The sequence below is a fragment of the Mauremys mutica genome, chromosome 16 (assembly GCF_020497125.1).
Source record: "Mauremys mutica isolate MM-2020 ecotype Southern chromosome 16, ASM2049712v1, whole genome shotgun sequence".
NCBI classification, from domain to species: Eukaryota; Metazoa; Chordata; order Testudines; family Geoemydidae; genus Mauremys; species Mauremys mutica.
Genome location: NC_059087.1, coordinates 18,693,880 through 18,714,010, shown reverse-complemented (window position 1 = coordinate 18,714,010; position 20,131 = coordinate 18,693,880). Strand labels below are relative to the sequence as shown.

The window sequence follows — 20,131 nt, the reverse complement described above, 5'->3', positions numbered from 1 at the left end:
GAACTGCAAAGCAAAACTGAGCAGTTCTGACATGTGTAGTACAAATTCTTACCTTGTTAAATGTAATCTCCAGCTGTATGTGTTCATATCTATAAATCCTTGTGATCACTGTATTCTCTCTGTTATGGGAATTACACTAGTATGTTACCCTACTCTGTGGAGGGGGGGGAATAGGGGGAGAGGTAGCAAATCAGCACACCTGATTTACATTCTGAGAGTGCAAGGTGACACAGGAAAAGAAGTGTTGGACGTTGTTGGGAAATCAGAAATGTTAATTGACTGGCGGTGTGAGTGATCTCTAACAGAAAAGCAGAGTGAGAGTGCTGGTTTTCTTTGGTGTTGAGAATGAATGTGAAAAAGTTCAGTGAGCTGTTTTCCAGGGGGCATTACTTGTATTGCTAATAAAATTAAAATGAGAGGTTAATGCTTATGTTAGAATCCGGATCTCCAGCTTTCAAGTGAGCGCTTTGTTGTATTTTAAGATCTTGTCTATGCACAAACTACCTGTTATCCTCAAACCGGTTAAGTTAAATTGGTGCAAACCACTGTGTGGACACACTTTTATTTTGGTTTAAGAGCAGCTTGTTTAGGAATAGGAACAAGTTTAAGCTAAGTGATTTAAGCTAAATTCTGTACCACTGTGCATGCACAGAATTTATGTCTCCCACTGATTTCTTTGCTTCCTTGCAGAAAAATGATTTTCTGATGGGGAAGCAAAGGGAAGTCACAAGAGCGATCATGCAACTTTCATGCACCCATTGCTCCTCAGCTGCAGAGCGGGGGATCCCCATACAGGGATCTGCTCCCCCATCCGCCCAACCACCATGCATCCAGATCCCCTGATACCCAGACCCTCCTGCTGAGCCTCACCCCCCACACTTAGAATTGCCCCAGTGAGCCCCACTCCTCCTGCACCTAACCACCCTGACAAGCCACCTGCACCCAGATTCCCACCCCACTGAGCTCCAACCAGCTGCACCTGGATCCCCACCCCACTGAGCCCCACTACCTCAGCATTTGACCTCCACACTGCGCCACCTAGACCCCCTTGCTGAGCTCTATTCCCCTGAAACCAGACACTCACACCCCTGCTGAGCCCCAACCACCTTCACCTGGACCCCCCTGCAGAGTCCCATTACTGTTGCACCCAGACCCCCACCCCCAAGCCCTTGTGCATCCAGATCTCCCTCACACCCAGATCCCCCACTGAGCCGTCCGCACCCAGATTGCCCCACACAGAACCCTCTCAACCCACACCTGCTTCCCCCCACACTAAGCCCCTCCACACTTGGTGCACCTGGCAAGGAGGGGCAGGGCCTTGGGGTGTTTCTTGGACAGGCCTGGTCCTTGCGCTGTGTCAGGGTTGGGTGCAGCCTCACTGCTGAGTCCGTGTCCCGGGGGCGGGGGCAGGCGGGGGAAAGCTGCACAGTGATCTCCCATCTCTGTGCAGCCAGTGGCCTGTGCTCCCCAGTACCATGCCGGAGCCTCCACATTTATTTGACAAATAAAATTTGCAGAATTTTAAAATATTGTGCACAGAATTTTTATTTTTCTGGCGCAGACTGCCTTCAGGAGTAGCTAAATCAAAATCAGCCTGGATTAAATTGAAATTAAAGTGTGTACACAGACTTTTTTGCACTGATCTAACTGAATTGGTTTAAAATCACACCTTAAGTAAACTACTGCAAGCCTGCATGTAGACTGTTTCCAGATTTTTATGATCAATTGCCTGTAAAATGTAAATTAATCCTTAAAGAAATACGTGCAAAGGTCTAGAAATGGAGTCCCTTTAAATAGGCGCTAACTAAATGTTCCTGAATGGTTATTATAGAGCCCCTTGCACAGTAGAGTTGGGCTATTTTTTTCCCTCTATAAGCTGTTGTGCTTTTGTAGTTCTCAGTTTATTCTTGTAATTGTGCTTTTCTTTTGCTTTATTTTCATATTAGCATTTTTCCTGTGGCTTTATAAATGTCTTCAGTATTTGCTGTACTAAAACTCCTTTTAAAAACAACAAACCTTTTCTCCTAATCCCTCCCTTCCTCTAAAACATTCAGAGACAAGTTGTTAGCCTTGGCCTGTGTGCAGTCTAAATCCGTTTTATCCCTTGGAATCATATTTTGCTTTCATTCCTAAAGCACTAGAAATTTGAGCCTTCTTTTCGTTCTGTTCTTCTCAATATTAATATTCCCTAATTTCTTAATTTTCAATTTCTAGTGGATTCGCTTCCTTTTAATCCAGCTGGACGGTTTTCCACCCTGAAAAATGTACATTTTCCTAAAAAGAAGAGGAACCCAATAAGCCATTTGAATTACTTTTCCCTGCTGTATGCTGTTTTCTTTGACATTTTTCTGTTGTAGCAGCCCACAGTCCATGTTTTATTGCTCCAGAACTCCCATTTACTTCAGTGAGTTCTGGTAGTGCAAGGAATACAAGATTGGGCCTATCATGTATTAAATCTGTGTTGTGTTATGAAAGGATTGTAGACTGTAAGTCAGTTCAGCAGCTGACTCTTATTAAATAGCTGCAATATTTTAATTTAGGAGTAGTTCCTAAAAACCTTAAAATAGATGTTTTTAAGCATATGTAAATTTCAATTTTGTTTGAATACTCTACCATAAGAAGACTTCTTTCCTGATTGTGTTACAATCTCATCTAGTATTTACAGGATAGATTTCCAAAGGTGAGGTGAATACAGTTTACATCACTTATGTCCTGTTCCTAAAGTGCTGTGCTCCAGTAAGTCCCACTGAAATCAAACTGACACCACTCAGGATCAGGCACTTATTGACATATTAAGAGTTTATTGACATGACAGCAAGGTGCTATTTACCATGTTAACTTATACCTCTAAGTGTGAAAACAAGGAACAATAAATGAGAACAGTGTTTCTCTTCAAATGAATGGAAGGATATACAAATATATTACAAGTTGTAAATTTGGTTTGGCTGCAACACCTTCATTTTCGGGGTGCGGGGGGGAAGAAGGGAGAAATCCTGCTTTCAATTATAGGCAATCACATTCACGGCTCAAGAATGAAGAGTGAAGTTAAACATTTTGCTTACCGGAGATGAACTAACACTTCACCATTTGTGATTTTATATGGCTATTCCAGACACTCAAACCTCCCAGATGTTTTGTAATAAAAAAAAAAAGGAAAAATTACTGTGAAAAGTTGAATTTCTTTCAATACTTGGTGTGTGTATGTCTATATTCCATTTAAATTAGTGCAATGTTTGTGACTAAAATTATACCTAAAGCTGTGCTAGCACTACAGTAAGAGTTGTTTTTCTCTTTTTAACATCCCCAACACAACACCCACCCACCTCCCACACACACGCTTCAAATTTTAATAGTGCAAAGTTCCTTTCTTATCCATTTATGGGATTGGTGAACTCTCTTGGCAAATCTCTTTGAAATGAATAGAAGCTCTGTTTGCTTTGAAGATAAACTGCATCTGTAACCAGTAAATGCCTTTTATGTCACTGACCAACTCAGTAAAGCTGCTGGGTTACTTGTTTCATAAGGATAAGAGTCTCTAATCTGGGGTGCCAACTCAGCTCTTATGAGGGAAACAAGATGAATTCACAGTTTGTTTATTGTTTCAGCAAACCAAGTGAATGCCATCATGGAAAATCCTGCCTGTGTCCAGGATTTTTAGATTCTGGTCTCACAAATAAGTGACTGTGATGCTTATAAATATAGCTCTGTTCTAAAACAACACCTTTATACTGGATTTCATCATCCCCATCTCAGTGATAACCCAGCAATTTCTGTCTCTCCCCCATGTTCCACCTCCCAGGAACTAATATCTGAGCTGAATTCACACCCCTGGCAAATCCACTTTAAGCTTCCTCTGTGCTAGAAAACAATGTTCCTTTATTTTAAAAATATTAAATGGTTTGGGTTCTAGTACAATCTTGACCCCAATGTTCAGGGAATAATCTGCTCAAAATGATTTTGAAAATCATTCTTAAGACTGTAACTTCTTACCCTTGAATGTTTTAAAAAGTAATGTATACTAAATTAGGCCCTGTCCATTCTATATTTAGCAGTGGTTTTAAAAGCAGAATTCTCACTTTTTTGATAGCATTGATAGGGCTTTAATGTTTTGTTGTTTGTCAAGTCTACTGTGCTTCTTAAGAGGCCTGTTATTATTCCAGATCTGTTTACCTGTCTGTTAAACCACTTTGAATTGATTCTTTTTGCTTAATTTCAAAATTAACGAGTTGTCAGCAGATTTTCAGCCAGGCAAAATTTGTTTTTTGTTAGAAAAGGAAATTAACTTGTTATGATTAAGTTGGATGGGCAGTGTTTTCTGTTGGAGTGAATCCCCTAAATTCCTTATCCAGCTAGCTTCGGGCGTGTAGAGTAATAGGAGACTTTTCAGTTTCTGGATGTCTTGGAATAGAGATGATGATTAATGTATGTATGTTTTCCCAAACTGAAAGCTTGATGTTTGATTGGCAATTATAACAGTGCTGTGTTTATGGAAGAAGGCCCCTCAGCTCATCCATTTGATTAAAAATAGTGTGTTTCTTAACAACGCTAACACCCGGAGGGGAAAAAGTGGTGCATATCATTAAGTTCTAGAGCCTGATCCTGCTGCTGGATCCATGTGGGCAGACTTTGTCCCTGTTTGGAACCCCATAAGGGAGTCATGTAGACACGAGCCCTGTGCCTATGCACAACTCACTGGTTTCAGTGGTGCTTGAGCTGGCTGACACAGTGGTTTTGTAGGCTCAGGGCTGTGGTCTGCGATGTACATATGCATCAATACGGATACAAATAGCTAAACAACGTAAGCCAGTGGAAGTGAGCTTTGTAGTAAATATTACTTCAGATTGCTTTGTGTTTCTTTGACATTTTCACATCTTTTAAAACCTCTCTTCTTTTTCAGGCCTCCAGTAGTGCAGGGAACCTGGGAGTACTTATTCCTGTTATTGCTGTGGTGAGTGTTCATAGACGGGGCATTTGCAAGCTGAATGATGATAATTTCCTCAAAAGCTCAAGTATCTGTGCGGGGGCGGGGAGGGGAGGGGCTGCAGATGGGACTGATAAGTAGCCATGAAAGACAAATACATGTTATAACTTCTTACTTGCTAGAAGTTAAAAACAAATGGGCATTTGTTTGATAATGACACCTCTCTTAAAGCAGCTAATCTTTTCTTATTCAGAGAGAGGCTCTATTGTTAGTCATGAGTGCAAGAGATTTGTGATCCAAATAATACCACAGGGGATATTATACTGACTAATACTTGGCAACCAATGTAGTAAGAGGTATGTAACTGGAAAAAAAACATTGCCTGGGGAGAGGACTGAAAAACAAAGGTTATTAGAAAAATGAGTTAAAAATAAATTCCAGAAGGCAGCATAACAGAGAGTCTGTAAAGCAGATTAATTATAATAAAGGAGAGAGAGGAAAGACTCCATATCTTCTGTGGATATTAATTAGCTTTTGTGATATATGCATTTTATGAAATGTTCAAGTGTGCTGAGGTTTGAAGACAATTCTAAACAAAAGACTAAACTAGTGCAAAATAGGGGTGCGTATATACAGTTTGCCTCCTTAGACTGAGAGGATTTTCCGAGCCAGAACAGCTTCTAAACCAAGTCCAACAAGTAATCCAGCCAAAGACAGAATTGATTCATGGCATTTCTAGGTGAACAGCAGCAAATTTGATTTAGTTGGGGATTGGTCCTGCTTTGAGCAGGGGGTTGGACTAGATGACCTCCTGAGGTCCCTTCCAACCCTGATATTTTATGAGTCTATGAAATTTAAGAGTCTAGGCTGGGATTGAACAACAGTGGGAGGAGTTGGGTGCCTAACTCAAAATCAGCCTTAATACACTAATGGACAGATTCAAGGGAGTACCAGAAATGGCTGTGATTGCCTTCCCCTCTCCTGTTGTTGAATTCTCTGTGGAAAATTTATATAGTTAGTGAGAAAAAAGGGGAACCGTGTCAAATATTTGGAGAATGGTGCTGCTACAACTAATTGTTGCAGCTCTAACATATTAGGACATGTGCTATTGTCCTGGCATTAGGGTTACCAACTTTCTAATCGCACAAAACCGAACACCCCTGCCCTGCCCCTGAGGTCCTGCCCCCCCACTCACTCTCTCCCACCCTCACTCATTTTCACTGGGCTGGGGCAGGGGGTTGGGGTGCAGGGCGGTGAAGTCTCTGGGCTGGGGGTACAGGCTCCGGGTGGAGCCAGAAATGAGGGGTTCAGGGTGCGGGAGAGGGCTCCTGGCTGCGGCAGAGGGTGTGGGTTCTGGGGTAGGGCCAGGGATGAGGGGTTTGGGGTGCAGGAGGGGACTCCGGGCTGGGACTGGGGGTTCGGGTGAGGGAGGGGGTTCAGGGTGTGGGATCTCAGGATTTACCACGGCTCATAGGAAGCAGCCATGAGGTCCTTTTGGCCCTGGCATGTGGGCAGTCAGAGAGGCTCCACGCACTGCCCTTGCGCCCGCAGGAACTGCCCCCACAGCTCCTATTGGTTGCGGTTCCTGGCCAATGGGAGCTGTGGAGCAGACACTCGAGGTGGGGACAGCAAGTGGAGCCTCCCTGGCCGCCAATGTGCCAAGGGGCTGCAGGGACCTGGCAGACACTTCCAGGAGCAGCGCAGAGCCAGAGAAGGCAGGGAGCCTGCCTTAGTCCCAGGCCCCCATGCACTGCCAACCGGAGCCTCCACAGTCCCTTTTCGATCAGGCGTTTTGGTTGAAGACTGGATGCCTGACATCCCTGCCTGGCTTTACAAACTTCTTAGCTCAGATTTCCAAAAATAAGAGCCTAAAATTAGGCTCCTAAATCTGTCTTTCAGCACCTGCCTGACTTTGAAAAGTGCTGAGCACCCAACATCAGCTCCCACTGAATTCATTCATAATTATAAAGGCTAGATCCAGAGGTTACTGGAACATTTATATAAATATTTTGGGCCCCTACTAATTTGGAAGCTATTGTTACAAAAGGTAGCTTGCTCAAAAATGGAGCAACTTTTAAATGGACTAATTGTAGTCCTATTTGAGGCCTGTAATCCAGTGGTGACTGCTGTGTTGCTTTGCCCTTTCAGGTCCTGCTTCATCCCCTATTGAAATCAATGGGAATTTTGACATTGACTTCAAAGGGAGTAAGATCAGGCCTTTAAAAATGTACAAAAATGGTCTCTTTCATTTGTGACATACTGAAATTTCTGTTTACAGGTTGATTGATAAAATGCATTTGATTTGAATGCTTGATATATACTGCATTTTTCTTAACCAATGTGACCTTTACATGGAGTAAAATAAATAGTGTCAGAAGCTGTAGCAAGAGTTAATGGTTACATTTTGGGTGCAGAAGCAAATATTTGATTTTCTTGCACAATGCATGAAGATCATGAGTTCTGAGCTGCAGCTACATTTGCTTTTCTGTTTGTCCTCTTTCCCTGGTTACAGGAATTGGTCTTGGCCTCAAAAATAACTTTTAGAACTTTTCCAACTAACATAGTCTTTGATAAACTCATTCTTGATTGCCAAAGGTTTCTTTTAGCTTCTTGATTTGATTTTCTTTAATATGTGTTCCACATTTGTGAAGAATAAGATAATGTTTTCTGTGGCAAAGCTTTTTAACACTCAAAAAGTATGAGTGCGCAAAAAAACTCTTGAACAAGGGCTGTATATGAAGTAGGAATATTGAAAAAGGAAAAACTATTTATTGAGTAGAATAATTATTTGATATCAGCTCTTCGCCATGCTATTTCCTATACAATAGGTATTTTTCATTTACTTGAATGTTTAAACAGCTTCATTTATGGTTGGGCACAAAATTGAAAATGACATACTGTATAAAAGCAAAACAGGATCAACTACAAATTGCATTTTAAAGACTTCATTAAAGACTTGTAAATCCACAAAAGTACTATTGTTTGTTTTCTCTTATGCTACCAAAGAAAATATGCAAAGGAAAGTTTAATATTGAAAACACTTAGATTTTGTATAATATTAGATATTCCAAATAATGCAGTAAACTTGTGAGACTACAATATGAATTCTTTAGAAGGCACAGAGAAAAGGGAAGGTTTGAAATGTGAATACATGTGTTGTCAGTGTACTTATCTTGACAGTTCGTAGAACAAGTGTAAATTTGTTCCTCCTGTCAAATTGTAGCATTTTAGAATGGAAGTACGTTGCGTCTACGTGGATGATGAGAATAATTAGACAGTGTTTATGTTCCTACTGTAAAGTCTGAAAAAGTTACCAGTAGTTTATTATTTTTTTATCAAGTTTTTTGCACTAAATTGCATTAGATTTAGCCTGAGGTGAGCTTTAGGGCCCCTATTTTCTGCCTAAATGCTTTGTTTATATAAATGTTTTCTGTAAAGAAATGGAGAAAATAAAATGTGATAGAAAATGTAGGACTTCGGGTATTGAGGATATGGGGGCGGGGAGGGAGTTTTTCCCTGTCTACTTCATTTATATAAAATGCCTTTTTGTATATAAGCTGTGTTATGGACCTTATCCCCCTCACAGATGTGTGTCTACACACAATTGGCTAAATTGGTGACAGTTTACAGTGGTATAAATTACCCATTTGGCCTGACTCTGATTTCACACTGGAAATCAGGAGTAACTATTGAAATCATTGGCGCCATGCCAATGTAGAACTGGTATGAAATCAAAACCAGACCTAATGGTACCTTACTTTTCCTACAATCCCTCTTTTCTGCCTCATTGGTTTGTAAGTTTCATGTTTTATAAACCTGTTGAATGTGAAATCAGTACAAGTTTCTCTACTTCACTGTTTATACCTCCATTTAGATTGCTGCTGAGTTTGGCTGGGACTTCCCTGGGAATTGTGCCAGTTTCCTCTAGGCTGAATTTGGTCTATGAGATATCAGAGGGCAGAATCAGGTTCTGAGGGCAAGATTTTCAAAATGGATACCTAGTTAGATCCCTAATTCTATATTTAGGTACCAGAACTGCAAGGTGTTCAGCACTTCCTTAGGCCTGCCTGTTTGTAAGTGTCTAAATACAGATTTAAGAAATTAACTGTAGACATCCACTTTTAAAAATCTTGGTCTAATGTTTTATTTGCTGGTTAAGTTCAATACATTGAATATAACACTATGTAAGTTATTAAATGAGATTTTTAATACAGGTATATCAGTGCCTGGCATTGATCTTTATAAATTGCAGTCATATCATCTACTGCTGTGAGTCCATTCATATATATATTGATATATATACACGAATGGTCTTGTAAAAACTTCCTTTCAAAAATAGCTATACTAAAATGTAATGATACAACCTGGATATGAGAGCACTCCTCTGTTTTTAAAACTTGCTGGGGTTGGCGACTCTGCCCATGAACAGCAGGCAGTTGGTGCGATGCTCGTAGATGAGAAACAGAAAGGGACGGTCAACGATGAAGCGAATCTGAGTGGAAAGGGGCATGAACCCTACCGTGGTCACAGCTGCAGCCTCTGTGCCTTCCTCGTTCACAGTAATCGTGCCTTGGTGATTGAACTGTAAAAAAAAAAAAAAAAAAAAGGGGGGGGGGGACAAAAAATGCAGAATCCCTTTGGTTAGACTTTGAAGTCTTAGTATTTTGTCTTAGGTGAATTGCACTAGAATTAATTTGCTGAAAGAATGGTGAACTTTAATTACAACACCACATCTTTTCTATCCTGCACATGGCTTTCTTGTGTTTTCACTGGTAGTTCCTATATGGCATCAGTCCTCTGGCTTTGGCAAATACCCTTTCCTGACTGGTCATGATTTAACCCCTCCCAGAGATTTAAAGGCATAACCTTCATAATGTATATAGTCTGCCACCACTGGTTCTCAACCAAGGGCATGTTTACCCCTGGGGGTACACACAAGTCTTCCAGGTGCTACCTCAACTCATCTAGATATTTTATCTAGTTTTACTATAGGCTACATAAAAAGCACTATCAAAGTCAGTACAAACTAAAATGTCACAGACTGACTTGTTTATACTGCTCTATATACTATACGCTGAAATGTAAGTACAATATTTATATTCCAATTGATTTATTTTATAATTATATGGTAAAAATGAGAAAGTAAGCATTTTTTCAGTAAGAGTGTGCTGTGATACGTGTATTTTTATGTCTGATTTGTAAGCAAGTGGTTTTTAAGTGAGCTGAAGCTTGGGGGTACACAAGACAAATCAGACTCCTGAAAGGGGTACAATAGTCTGGAAAGATTGGTCTTCCACTATGTATGGAAAAACAGACCCCCTATGTTCCAGGAGAGGCAGGAATATTGTGATACTTGCATAACTAAGCTGTGAATTATTGTGCTTTGTTGACACACTTCAGATGACAGGAGTTAATAAGTAGGAAGAATGAGTGTAGAAGGGGAAAAATTACCATATCAATGATGACTTTCTCATCTGATATTCCAGAATAGTCGCCATTGTTGTCAAACAGTGTTTCCAATCCCATGGATTTCAGATAATCAGTCAGGTCATAGTTCTTCTCCAGCTTAAATTTAGGCAGAACTACCTCTCTTGTTCTAGTAAGAAGCAGAAACATTAAAGGTCTTAGAGAAATATACATCACATCCCTTAACTATGCATGTCAATTCCCTTCTTATCAAGCAGGCATGACACTGACATATACAGGAGTCCTGCTCTCTGTTCTCCCAAGCTTAACTTTCTAAAAGGTAGGGCATGGTCTGTCTAAGCAGTTTTTTCTAAATCTAAGGTAAAAAAACTATTAATGTATTACATGCTTATAATACTTAAAAGGCTTAACATCAGTTGTATTTCTACAGTACATAGTCGTGTTCAAATGACATTGGTATTATAAGCATATGCAACTATCTGTTATGGAACTGCCTGGCACAATAGGTTAGAGGTTTACCAAATACATACAGCAGAGTTCATTGTTTTTTAAAAAAGAGAGAGTTCATTGTTCATAGATTATAAGGCCAGAAGGAACCATTATGATCATCTAGTCTGACCTCCCACATAACACAGAACATAGTTTTGCCAAGTTATTCCTGCATCAAGCCCATTACTTCTGGATGAGCTAGACTAGCGGTTCTCAAACTGTGGGTTGGGACCCCAAAGTTGGGGGACTGGCTTAGACTTGCTGGGGCCCAGGGCCAAAGCCCAAGCCCCTGCACCTGAGAATGAAGCCAAAGCCAGAGGGCAGTGGGCCTTGGGCTTTCCCTCCCTCCCTGGAGTGGCGAGGCTCTGGCAGGCTCAGGCTTCAGTCGCTCCTCTTGGGGTCCTGTAGTCATTTTTGTTGTCAGAAGAGGATCATGGTGAAGTTTGAGAACCCCTGAGCCAGACAATATCTTTTAGAAAGACATCCAGTCTTGCTTTAAAGACTTCAAGTGATGTAGAATCCACCACATCTCTAGGTAGGTTGTTCCAATGATTAATTACCATCACTGTGGAAAAAATGTGCCTCTTTTTTCTACTCTGAACTTGTCCAGTTTCAGCTTTCTACCATTGGATCTCATATATGCCTTTGTCCACTAGATTGAAGAGCCCTCTGCGATCAGAAATCTCTCCATCTAGGTAGCTATAGATTGCAATCAGATCACTTCTTAACCTTCTCTTTAAGCTAAATAGATTGAGTTTCTTGTAGGGCAGGTCATTCTTGTGTCCCTTCCGAACGCTTTCCATTTTGTCAACATCTTTATGAAGTGTCAACACCAAAAATGGACACAATGTTCCGGTAATGGTCTCACTAATGCTTTATATGGTGGTAACATACTGTACAAGCTCTACTCTACTCTACATTCCCCTGCTTACACATCCAAGTATCACACTTGCTTTCTTACCCACCACAAAGCACTACGAGTTTATGTTCAGTGGGTTATCTGTTATGACTCCCAAGTCCTTTTCTAGGTCACTGCTTTCTAAAATAGTCCCCTCTTCCTGTAACTATCACCTACATTGTTGGTTGCTAGATGTATAACCTTGCATTTAACTATATTAAAATGTATATTGTTCAAGTGAACCCAGCTTAGCATGTGATCCAGATAATTCTGTAGAATACACTTGTCGGTATTATTTATCACCCACCAATTCTTATGCAATTTGTAAACTCTACCACCTACTATTTTGTTTTCTTCCGTATCATTGATAAAGAGATTGAACAGCATTGGGTCAAGAACAGATCCTTGTGGGATCCCACTGGGAATTCTCCCACTGGATGATTTTCCCCCTTACAATTACTCTTTGAGATCTAACATTTAATCAAGTTTTAATCTATTTAATATAGACTGCATTGATTTTGTATAGTGCTAAGTTTTTTAAATCCGAATGTAGTGCAGTACTAAGTTAAATATCTTCTAGAAGTCTATTATGTCAACACTGTTACTTTTGTTAATTTAAGAAACTATATCAAGCTTGTTTGACAAGATTTATTTTACCTGTTTGTCATGCTCTTTTGCCATTTCTCCACCATCTGAGGGGTCAGTTGCTTCTCCAGTGCTTTCATGCCAGATAGTTTGTTTGGAAGCACAATCAGCATGCTGATGTTCCCCACATATGGCAGGTGGAGCACACCACAGTCTAGCTCATGGTCTGCAGCAGCCAGGAAGTTTCCTTTGGTCTGCATCATAGGAACCTTTATTGTTTCTTTCTCATTCAGTCGGAAGGTCCGTTTGTTTGTCATTTCCACTGGAAACTTGTTTTCCCAAGTTCCTGTTAATATAGCAGAAAACCTCATCCTTATTTCTATAGATAATTATAGTTTGTAAATGAAAGATGTTAAAATATAATTTTAGTGATGAAGACTTATTTGCAAATATCATTGCAAAATGTAGCCTGGCTGATCGTTTTAAATTGTGGCTGGAATAAGAGGGAATTCATTGTGGCAACTTAGACGTAAAGGGCTAGTTTTCAAAACATGAACAAGTAAAGATGTAAGCACATGATTTGCAAGTGTGTGTAGATGATCTATTAGATGTTTGTCTGACTTTGCCTTACACATTTAAAGGAGTTCTAATGCACATGCTGGTCTCAAAAATCACTCTAAAATATAAAGTGGAAATCATTTCAAAGATACCTGTGAGAAAACATAATTCTCTGAGGAGTTGTGCAGAGTACAAGATTTAAAAGATCTGATGTTGATGTTTGAAGATCAGTGTAATTCTGCTCAAAATTAGAATTCATCTTATATTATGCTGTCTCATCAACGTAACTAAATACAGCTAAATTTTAATTTCCGTGTGAAACAAAACATTTATGTTTTGTATATCAAAGCTTTGACTTCATTCAACTGAAAACGTTTAAACAAATCTGCCACTGCCCGGACCATCACTGGGGGTAGACTACCCAGTTCTGTGAGGTGCTCCTCACTCTTGACTCCAGTGAAGCTGAGGAAGTTCAGCACTGGCAGGATCAGACCCAAAGGACCTGATCCAACTCCCATTAAAGTCAGAGGAAGTCTTCCTATTGAGGTTCATGGGATTTGGATCAGAGCTGCGTGAAGACACTCTGAGGGTGTCAAGTATGCATTAATAGTCCAGTGAAGATGCTACATTAAAATAATGTAGTTGATGATCTGCTTTTTTAATGTAATGTGTTCATAATGGTGACTCTGGAAGGAGTTAGCCTTGTTTCTTTGTAGATGGATGGGCACAGTTAGAATTTTATATATTACATTTATTTTATTTGGGCTGTTGGCATCTCCTTTTAAAATCAGGGGTATTAGATTTAAGTGAGCAAATAAGCGTAGAGCACAACAGTAAGTGCATGGAGGAGCTAATGCTGTATAACCTTTTTAATAACCCTGTAATTGTGGGCAGTGTTAGGCATTTGGTATCTTAATTTCACTCCTGTAATTCCACTCACTAAACACATTTTCTATAACAGGCATCCCATTTGATTAAGAAAGTCTGACTTTCACCTTTGATCTTCACCTAAAAAGGCTTGGATAAGTCTGCCTTTGTGATTGTTTTTGATTGGCTAGTAACGTGTAGAGGATCAGATGCCTCACCTTTCATCCCAAAGTGTGTAATGTGCCAGAGAGAACCTGGGACTGCATGCTTAATTTTTATCTGCAGAGTAGTAATGCGTTTTGCAACAGGCATCATTAGTTAAGTTTTGTGTTCTAATATTTATACTAAAACCTTTTTCTGTAGCTCCTCCCCAGCTATGGGTTTGTACCATAGTTATAGAATGTCTAACATTGTGGAATATTTTAAGACAACAAAAATTGTATGAAAGAAGCTGCATTACAGTTCAATTTAAAAAAATGCCCTTGAGATGGATGGGTCTCAGAGGGGAAGAAACAGGAAGTATTGAGCCAGTAGTTGTTAGATTTAAAATAAAAAATCACTTTTTGAGAGGATGAAGATTTTTTTTCAGATTATTTTTTTAAAGGACGGGGGGATGTCAAAGGGAAGTAGTGTGCTAACCCTAAGACTCATTCTAGCAAAGGCATGATAACTTGCTGACCTAATACAGGATGGTGGGTTTACTAAATGGCTGGAGTGTGAATGCACAAACTTCAGGATAGGGCTTAAGAAAGAAGTCTCAAAAATAGCCCCAGACTTCTGCTACACCTTTTAAAGGGGTTTAAAAACCAGCTGTGTAGCAACGTAGTCAGTTTCCCACTATATAGGCACTCATGTAAAGAGGGTAGGGTGGGTGGGATGAGTCCTGTCTGTCTCCACTGACTCCTTGCCCCATTCCTGTCTCTTTCCCCACTGGCCATTTGTCCCAGTCTCTTCCTCCCTTCCCTCCACCCCATCTAATCTTAGTCTTACCCATCCATTCCCAGACCCTCTCCCCAGGTTCTCCATACCATTCTCTTCCCTCTCTGCCCCTCTCCTGCACCGGTCCCAGTATTTTTAACATGGCCAAAACAGCATATTTGCCAAACTTTAACTGTTTGGGCTGAAAGTTATCAGAAACCGAAAACAATGTCTTATAATGTAATGTTTCGGGCAGTTTGACTCCAGGCAGCACTACCAGCTCTACCCATAATTAAAAATCTTACAAGAGACCATCTTACAAAACCACCACCCACTTGTTCACCCAAAGTATCCCAATCAAACAAATGCTGTTATGAATGCTGTTCTGCTCTACCTTTTATTATAAGACCGCTTCTGTTACGCTAATAACTTTTGTCAGGCCCTTGAGTAGACTCTGGGTACAGATCACACTGTGTGTACGTTAAGCTCAGAGTCTTTGACCCTGGCTGATTCTCTGGATTGTGAATACTGTAAACCTCCTTTATAAATGCATTGGACTGAATTCAACCCAGCTGTATCTCCCCTGAAGTCAGTGGAGTTGCACCTGCTTACAGTAGGACTGAATTTGACCATTTACTTATAACACACACTGCAGTGATCCTTCCTGCAAGAATAATTTTGCAGAGAGTCCCTCAGCTGTGACTGTTTTTCCTGAGGTTATGGTTTGTATCCATCGATTGCCTTTTTGTATTGTATTTGGATTGTAAGCTCCTTGGGGCAGGGACCGTCTTTTTGTTCTGTGTTTGCAGAGTGCCTAACGCAGTGAGGTCATGATCCATTGTAGTAGTAATAATAATAATAATAGATACAAATTCTTAGTACCCAGTGGGACTATGAAATAAAAACAATTATTGTGGCCTAAGTTGTAGTCTAGGGCAGTGCTTCTCAAAGCCGGTCCGCTGCTTGTTCAGGGAAAACCCCTGGCGGTCCGGGCCGGTTTGTTTACCTGCCGCATCCTCAGGTTCAGCTGATCGCAGCTCTCACTGGCCGCAGTTCGCCGCTCCAGGCCAATGGGGGCTGCAGGAAGGAGCGGCCAGCACGTCCCTCGGCTTGTGCCGCTTCCCATAGCCCCCATTGGCCTGGGACGGCGAACCGCGGCCAATGGGAGCTGTTATCAGCTGAACCTGCAGACGCGGCAGATAAACAAACTGGCCCGGACCGCCAGGGGCTTTCCCTGAACAAGCGGCGGATCAACTTTGAGAAGCACTGGTCTAGGGTTTTGGTTCATTCTTGGTTCCTCAGATTGATACGTGCTGTAAAACATAAATTAACCCATTGCTGAAAATTAAAATTATGATTTTTTTACCTTTAAAGTAAATACAGTTGAGAATCATCATCAGTGTTGTGGGGTTGATGTTCACCAGAGCTTCTTTTATTAATCCTTTGGTCAGTTTCAGGATGCGCTCATTGGTTTTAGTGATGAAGGCAGGGTCTGAGAAGTCAGATGATTGAGCCTCAGCAAAGTAATAATTTTTCATGTTGTTTTTGAAATCATCCACAATAGAAAATTGCTTCCGAATATAAAGATCATTCACTGATCGCAGTGTGTAACCGAAATTGCGTCTGAAGAGCCGGTGAGTTAGTTTACGGAAGAGGTTGTGAACTGTCATCATCTCATACTTGGAGCTGGCGTTAATGAAATCTCTGAAGCCTAGAACAGAGAATACTTCCTGGTGTGTTTGTCCCTTCAGCCCTAATGAAATCATAGCCATTGCAGTGGAAATACCAACAGGAGCCATCAGAATGTTATCTGAAGAATTGGCTCTGTCCTTCAGACTCCGATAAAGGTTGAAGCCAAAGTTTGCATTGAGGATGTTGAGACGCTGGATTCTGGTTTTACCATGGAATAGCTCAAGAATATTTCCTTGCGGAATTTCAGCAACCATATAGGGATATGGAGAAGCATCAATTATGTCACCATAATAATCCTCATCAAGTATCTTTTCCCAATCTAGATAGTCTTCCTCCTCTTCTTCCTCAGCAATCAAGTCATTGGTTATAGTATTTTCCTTATGGAACTCTGGTGGAAAATTAGGCATATCGTGGGTTTCATTTTCTTGGGGTGCACGGGGATTTATAGCTTGATTAACACTTTCAAAGTGCTTTTCGAAGTCTTTGATCCCACAAAATGCAGATGTTATGACGAAAGAGAGAACAAACAAATGAAATAGGAGCTTCATTGTGACAGGTCAGAAGCTGGAAGACACAATATATCATATTGAGAAACCGTATAGTACCTGAGTTTTAAGAGGTTGCCTTTTTCTTCAGTAGGTTGTTTAATTTAATGTTGAGTCCTACATTGGATAGATGGCTCGCTCCTACAATGATTTTTTTGGTGTGTGATAGCCTTTCCATTTTAGTGGTGCCTAGTATAATTAATTCATGCTCATATAATATCTCAAGCCTGGACCTGTCCTGGTCTGAGACCTTCAGGTTAATTAAACAGCAGTTGATTTCTGTTACTGGAGAAAGTGTCATTGCTTTCCAGCTTGTTTTACACACAATTAGCCATCTATTAAAATGCCCAGGTCTCTTGTATATTATAAAGCTTTAAGCTGTAAGAGTATGTGTATTTAAAAAAACAATTAAAAAGGCTGAAGTCTGATGGACAAAAGATTCCAAATGCTTGAATTTAGTAGGAAATCATTAGTTTAGAGCACATCAGAGAGATGCAAAGAAAAGATGACAGACAAATGCTTTATATTTGTAAAACATACTTTAAACATAGACCAAATGCAATTGTTATGGGCAGTTTCTTTGAAAGGATGAAATTGAATGAGGCTGGAATAAAGGAGATCTATGGATATAGCACAATCCCACAAGACACATGCACTTTATTTACTGAGATTCGTATAATTGGGACATGCGTGTGACTTTGCCAAGTCAGGGCCATATTGAGGTGCTTGGTTCCTTAATTATGAAGGCTTTTCGGTTCCAGTCCACTTCATCATTTACCTTTTTTTTTTTTTTTTTTGCCTAGATTTTTGAGGGAATTGTTTGGTTTTAATTTTTAGTTTTCTGGGCATTGTATCTATTATTTATTTGATTTTTGTGTAGGATTATACAATATATGATACTCCTTTTCCAAAGGTGAGATCTCTATATAATTAAAACTAGAGCAGCAATAGCTTTGGTAATTACTAAAATTGCCAATGTTTTTCTTAGAAAGAAGGGTTTAGGATCAAATTTAAATGAAAGTAGCCTCAGTTACTTCCTCAGGGAAGGTGCTTTGGTAGAACCTGTTTTTCTTATGGAAGATTGTTCCTCGGTTATATACATGCAACTCCTGTTGATCCCACTGAGTAGCATGAATGTCTCAGAGGGTAGAATTTGGCCTTATGGCTTTAAAATCAAGAGCTGGGCTTACATATTGTGTGAAGAGACTAGAGACCTGGCTTGCGAAGATGCTGGGTACCCACAGCTCCCAGAAACAGTCCCTAGATATTTAAGCACATGATCATATTGATTGTCTTGGTTAGTGGCCTAAAATACATGCAAAAGCTGTAATTCGCTGCTGTGATTCCAACTAAGGATGGAATGCAAGGATTTGATAATATTCTATTCTATGACAGTAAGGGGTGAAAGCAGTTTGAAATAGTGGCATTCAATGGTACTGTCCTACATTGCAGGTTCTAAACATTTACCTTTAACTAAAATAAATCCTAACTGGAACAAGAGAGAGAATTAATTTTAACAAAATCTGAGGTAATTTGTGTAACCACGGGAAACTGGTTTAGAAATCCTGAGTTTGACTTTCAAAGACCCTTATCTAAAACAGACAAAATGTTTAAAAAACAAAACAAGGAGTGTGGGGGGGGAAACCTTGGAAGAAGTTTTCTAAGAGAATGTAAAGCTGTTCTTAAACAATGAAACCGAGAACTAAGAGGGAGGTGGAAAGAGAAATATTTAAACATTTTTGTAGCATCCAGGTAATATATCAGTCTTTCCTTTTCCCATCTGTTGATGTACATAAAGAATGAAAATTAATTATCTTCACATTGGGAACCTTAAAACCATTTGAGATGAATATTCTAGATTGAAACCGAACATTATTTAATCCTTAAGGACTTGTAACAGAACAGTACCAAAACCTGTGCTAAATAGTGAGTGAAATATTGTAGTCTTAACCGCTCACCTTTTTTATTATCATTATTTTTAAAGTGACTGGCTGCTACATTTTTGTTCCATACTGTTAGAGGTTAAGGTACTTCTCTGGCAAACCACTTCTGTGCAATAATCACTAATGAAAGACAATGCTGTCTGTGGTTCCTAGTTTTATATTCTCATCTTTTCCATAGACTAATGTATTGTTTACCCTCATTTTATAATGGGCAAAGCATTCTCCCCCGCTACTGAAATATATTTTTAAGATTTCAAATCCAGCTCAAACGATAGTAATGTTCCTTACCTCCAGGCCACTGTGTAGAGAGGAATACGTTGAATAGCTAGAATAAAGCGAATTGCTGGGTTTAAATCTGAACTTTGATGCTAGTAAATTGTATATCTCCCAAAGTAAACAGGCTGTAAATCAAACACTGCTCAATTTGCCTTGTCAGCCAAAACCCCTCTACTTGCTTAGTAGTCTCAGCCAAGTGATTTGTTGAGGTTTTTATGGTTTTGTGGAGTGCTTCCTTGCTTTTGCTCTGTGTCCGTGGGCTTGCAGGATGTGAAAGATTTCCCTCAAAAATTGTGTGCAAGAATGTGTATACTTTTGGATGATGTAACTAGCTAGCTCTTTCTGTAGCTGTGCACTGTATATATACATATGACACACACAAAACAAAGTAAAACTTTAATCATGTTATTTTAAAAGTCAGTCACTCAAAAATGACTGCTGTTCATTACACTGGTCATAATTGTTTCACAGTGACTTTCTTCTCTCCGTCTGTTTGTTGTATCCACCTGTTGGTCTTGTCTCTTCTTAGATTGTAAATTCCCTGAGGCAGGGACTATTTTTGGGGGGACTGTGGGAATGTGTGTGGATGTGTGTAGTGCTTGATCCTTGATTGGGTCTCCTAGGTACTACTACAAAACAAATAATAATAAACAATTCTAGTAATACTTTGATAGATGAATAGAAATCGCTGCTTATTCGAGTTAATCAGCAATAAAGTAAGTTGAACAGCATTGTCCTCACCTTACAGATTGCAGGAGGTGATGATCAGAATCTGCATTTAATCCTCAGGCCACATGTTCTGCAACTCCAAATTATATTTTGTCTTATAGTTAGTCTGTAGCGCTACAGTATTTCATCTGTAGCAGAAAGGGAGATGTTATTTAATCAGCTTTGAAAATTAGTATTGCTAAGGCAGTGCAACACAATCAAATGATTATTCTTACAATCTCAGTAATTTTAACGGTAACTACATGATTTTTATTAATATATTGAAACAGATGGAGAAACTAAA

At 39.8% G+C, this 20,131-nt stretch overlaps 2 protein-coding genes across 3 annotated transcripts in view; one reads left to right on the top strand and one right to left on the bottom strand.

Annotated features, from left to right (window-relative positions):
- PI4KA (phosphatidylinositol 4-kinase alpha) overlaps positions 1 to 20,131 on the top strand; it is a 95,787-nt gene that overhangs the window by 36,566 nt on the left and 39,090 nt on the right. The window contains exon 19 of the mRNA XM_044989390.1: positions 4,898 to 4,948. Coding sequence (XP_044845325.1) covers positions 4,898 to 4,948 — 51 coding nt within the window. The remainder of the gene's footprint in view (positions 1 to 4,897; positions 4,949 to 20,131) is intronic.
- SERPIND1 (serpin family D member 1) lies at positions 7,671 to 19,258 on the bottom strand. 2 transcript variants are annotated; one of them, XM_044989392.1, is made up of 5 exons: positions 19,132 to 19,258; positions 16,030 to 16,919; positions 12,393 to 12,666; positions 10,373 to 10,517; positions 7,671 to 9,503 (listed from the first exon to the last, which is right to left on the bottom strand). In XM_044989392.1, exons 2-5 carry the CDS (start codon positions 16,901 to 16,903, stop codon positions 9,312 to 9,314), a joined length of 1,485 nt encoding a protein of 494 aa, XP_044845327.1. In that variant the 5' UTR covers positions 16,904 to 16,919; positions 19,132 to 19,258; the 3' UTR covers positions 7,671 to 9,311. The 2 variants fall into 2 exon arrangements, with proteins under 2 accessions (XP_044845327.1, XP_044845326.1); XM_044989391.1 differs by lacking the exon at positions 19,132 to 19,258 and having other exon boundaries at positions 16,030 to 16,945.

Excerpts from the sequence above, each read along its gene's own strand:
- SERPIND1 (XM_044989392.1), bottom strand. The coding sequence starts at position 16,903 with ATGAAGCTCCTATTTCATTTGTTTGTTCTCTCTTTCGTCATAACATCT. Across the intron at positions 12,667-16,029 it reads CAACTGTATTTACTTTAAAG|GAACTTGGGAAAACAAGTTT; the intron begins GTAAAAAAATCA and ends CTATATTAACAG. Across the intron at positions 9,504-10,372 it reads AGAAAGTCATCATTGATATG|TTCAATCACCAAGGCACGAT; the intron begins GTAATTTTTCCC and ends TTTTTTTTACAG.